Below are 2,995 nucleotides of genomic sequence, written 5' to 3'. Positions count from 1 at the left end.
CTTGTCTGGACTCAGGGTGGGCAGTGTCTCTGGGCGCAGCTTTCAGAACCCATGGGCTTCTCCGGGCAGGTCTCCTAGGGCCGGTGGGGGTGCCGTGGGAGCCGGGAAGGGGTCGGGATGAGCCCAAACTCTCTCCGGACCTCCAGACCTGCCCACACAACACTCGGTGGGCCAAGGGGCGGGATGGAAGTCTCCGGCTGGGCTCTGGGGAGTTACACACCGGCCACGGGGATTAGTGAGGCTGAAAAGAACATTTGCCTAGGAAGGGAAAACGGGAAGTGAGAGGCTGAGGATAACACTCTGCAAGTCCCCAGAGACCCGCTGTAGACCAGTGGGGGGGGCAGGAGGAGGTGGTGCAGTCTGGCGATATCATGACAGGTCCCCCACCCCAGCCTCACCCCTTCTCCCCCAGAACGCAACTGCATCAGATGCCCCGCCCCCTCTGCCTGCACCACCTGTCATTGGCTGGGGATAAGCCCTGCCCCACAGAGGCGGCCTCCCATTGGCTTAGGTCTTTGTTGTTTGCATGCCTGTGGGGGTGGGGGAGAGGCGTCATTGCTTGGAACCCTCGGACTTCCTTTCTGTTTGTCTGGGTCATCCGTCTGCCCATCGCTGGCCCCAGGCTTGCTCTCTGGCCCCAGCCCTCTCTCACTCTCTCTCTCTCTGCAGCTGTCTCTCTCGTGCCCGCTGGCCTGTCTCTCCTTCCCGGCAGTCGCCTCCTTCTCCGCCTGCCTGGGTGGCCGCCATGGGCCGGAAACGGCTCATCACTGACTCCTACCCTGTAGTGAAGAGGAGGGAGGGCTCCGCTGGGCACAGCAAGGGGGAGCTGGCACCAGAGCTAGGTCTCTGAGGTGTGGGAGGGCGGGAGGAGTGGATGTGAGGGACACGAGAGAACTTGGGCAATGGAAGGGGAAGTGAAGTATGTCCTCTGCTTCCTACACCAGACCTGGCAGTGGACAGCAGAGGCAAAGGGGCGGTGAGGGCTGGGGAACAGTGGGTCAGCTGTGAGGCAAGGAGCAGGGGACCAGCCCGGCAGGGCACAGGCTTGGGCAGGCCTGAGGAGCAGCATGTCATTGCAGGGGAAGAGCCCCAGCCCCTGAGCGTGGATGAAGCGGAGATGGAGCTGCTGAGGCAGTTTGACCTGGCCTGGCAGTATGGGCCCTGCACAGGTGAGAGCCCCCTCAGGCCCCGAGAGCACATCCCGGAGCCAGTCCTGCCACCCACTCGGCACCCAAGCAGCCCCAGCCCCTGCCTGACCCTCTCAGCACTTTCTCTGGAGACCAGGGGTGTGGAGGTCCTGACACACCCCTCCACCCACACTCTCTAGCCTGGACGCTTCCCTGCCCCCCACGAGGCCCCACTGTCTTCTTTCCACCCCCGCAGGGATCACACGGCTGCAACGCTGGCATCGCGCAGAGCAGATGGGCTTAGAGCCTCCCCAAGAAGTGTGGCAGGTGCTGCAGACCCACCCCGGTGATCCGCGCTTCCAGTGCAGGTCAGAGGCCGGTGGGGGGCTCTCAGGGGAGCCAGGGACTTCTCCAGGCACCGCCTGGCCCTGGATGGGGGCCGTCCTGACTGGAGGAAGAAATAGGTGCAGCCTTGGGGGGGTCCTCGCTGAGCAGGCAAGAAGGTTCTACAAGGTGTTGTAGGAGGCAGAAGCTTGCCTTAATACTTATCTCTGAGCTAATGGTGGAGGAAGGGTACACTAGGGCCCAAGGGACTATTTAATACTGAGAGGTTGGCCAAGGACCAGAGGCCGTGGCCAAGAGCTGGGGCTGGTGAGAGCCGATCAAGAGACTTAACTGACGCGGGTTTTTCCCTCCATCCCACACCCCCTCGCACAGCCTCTGGCATCTCTATCCCCTCTGAAGCACCACCTTAGACCTCCCGCCCACTACTTGAGGACCTCCAGACACAAGCTAGAACCAGTTGCTGCCCCTAGGCTCAGCTCTGCTGTGGAGAACATTTGGCAGGAAAGAGGTTCACAGTGAAGGGAAGAGGCTGAATGTGGAGGTCCGACCAGCAGGCTCCCAGTGCCCCCTCTGAGATCTGACACAGCCGAAGCCAAGCACCTCCTACGTGGAGAGTGGTTTCTGAGGACGAGGACCTGGCCATGACCCTTCTGAAGCCTGCCACGTGCCTGACCTGAACACTGTGGTCCTTGGGATGATGTGGCAAATTAGGCACAGCTTTGGGAAGAACCAGACTCCGGCAGAAGGCAGAAGACCGAAGAGGCAAAGATGCACTCCGCACCTCAGGCTGGGAATCTGAGGGCAGAACTGGCTGAGCTTACGGGGCGAGGGGTTCACTAGTGCTTATCAATAAAGAACTCTGAGCCTGGGAGCCTGACCTCCAGTCTCGTAATGTGGCCCTGCTTGGACGGGCAGCACCCAGAAGGTTGATAGGTAGGAGAGAACTAGCAGCATGCTTTCCTGCAAGGTGCGTGTGCCTCTTCCACTGCCTAACCCTAGACCTGAGAGGAAGGAAAGAGAGACACCTTAAAAAAAAACAAACCAACAGTCAGTCTTCACAAGCGCTGAGCAACCTCTGGCGCCCCCTGGTGGCGCACACTATTCTAGCCACCTTCCCTTACCAGCCAGGAAAACCCCACTGGAGCCACCACCTAGCCTGCCCAGGGCTGCCCACCTCACAAAAATGGGTTCTTTGTCAGAGCAGGATCCATGGGGCCCATGACTCATAAGGTCCAGACAGACATACACATACCCAGCAAGCACCTGTACTTTCCCACATGGGGGCCACCTGGATCCAAAGCAGGGTTGGGGGAGCGTTTCAACCTGCAGGACCTGCTCAAAGATGGCCATCATCTGAGGAGCTTTGTTAGGGAACTGGAAGGTCCTGGGGATGGAGGAGAACTGGCCGTATCCAGAAACAGCGCTTAGGGGACCCTGGGACATACGACGTGGAGAACGGAATCGGTACTCCTTTTAATGGTGCTACTTCATTTGATGCATCAGCCCTCCATCCTGGGGCAGGT

At 60.1% G+C, this 2,995-nt stretch overlaps 1 protein-coding gene across 1 annotated transcript; it reads left to right on the top strand.

The window, feature by feature from the left end:
- The first annotated feature begins 587 nt into the window (after positions 1-587).
- Positions 588-2,343, top strand: POLD4 (DNA polymerase delta 4, accessory subunit). Its single transcript, XM_082844162.1, has 4 exons — positions 588-842; positions 1,080-1,169; positions 1,384-1,495; positions 1,845-2,343. Exons 1-4 carry the CDS (start codon positions 746-748, stop codon positions 1,867-1,869), a joined length of 324 nt encoding a protein of 107 aa, XP_082700288.1. The 5' UTR covers positions 588-745; the 3' UTR covers positions 1,870-2,343.
- The last annotated feature ends 652 nt before the right edge of the window (positions 2,344-2,995 follow it).

The sequence above is a fragment of the Leucopleurus acutus genome (assembly GCF_964270905.1).
Source record: "Leucopleurus acutus genome assembly, chromosome: 8".
NCBI lineage: Eukaryota > Metazoa > Chordata > Mammalia > Artiodactyla > Delphinidae > Leucopleurus > Leucopleurus acutus.
Note: the sequence above shows the minus strand (reverse complement) of the source record. Positions and strands in the feature narration are given on the sequence as shown.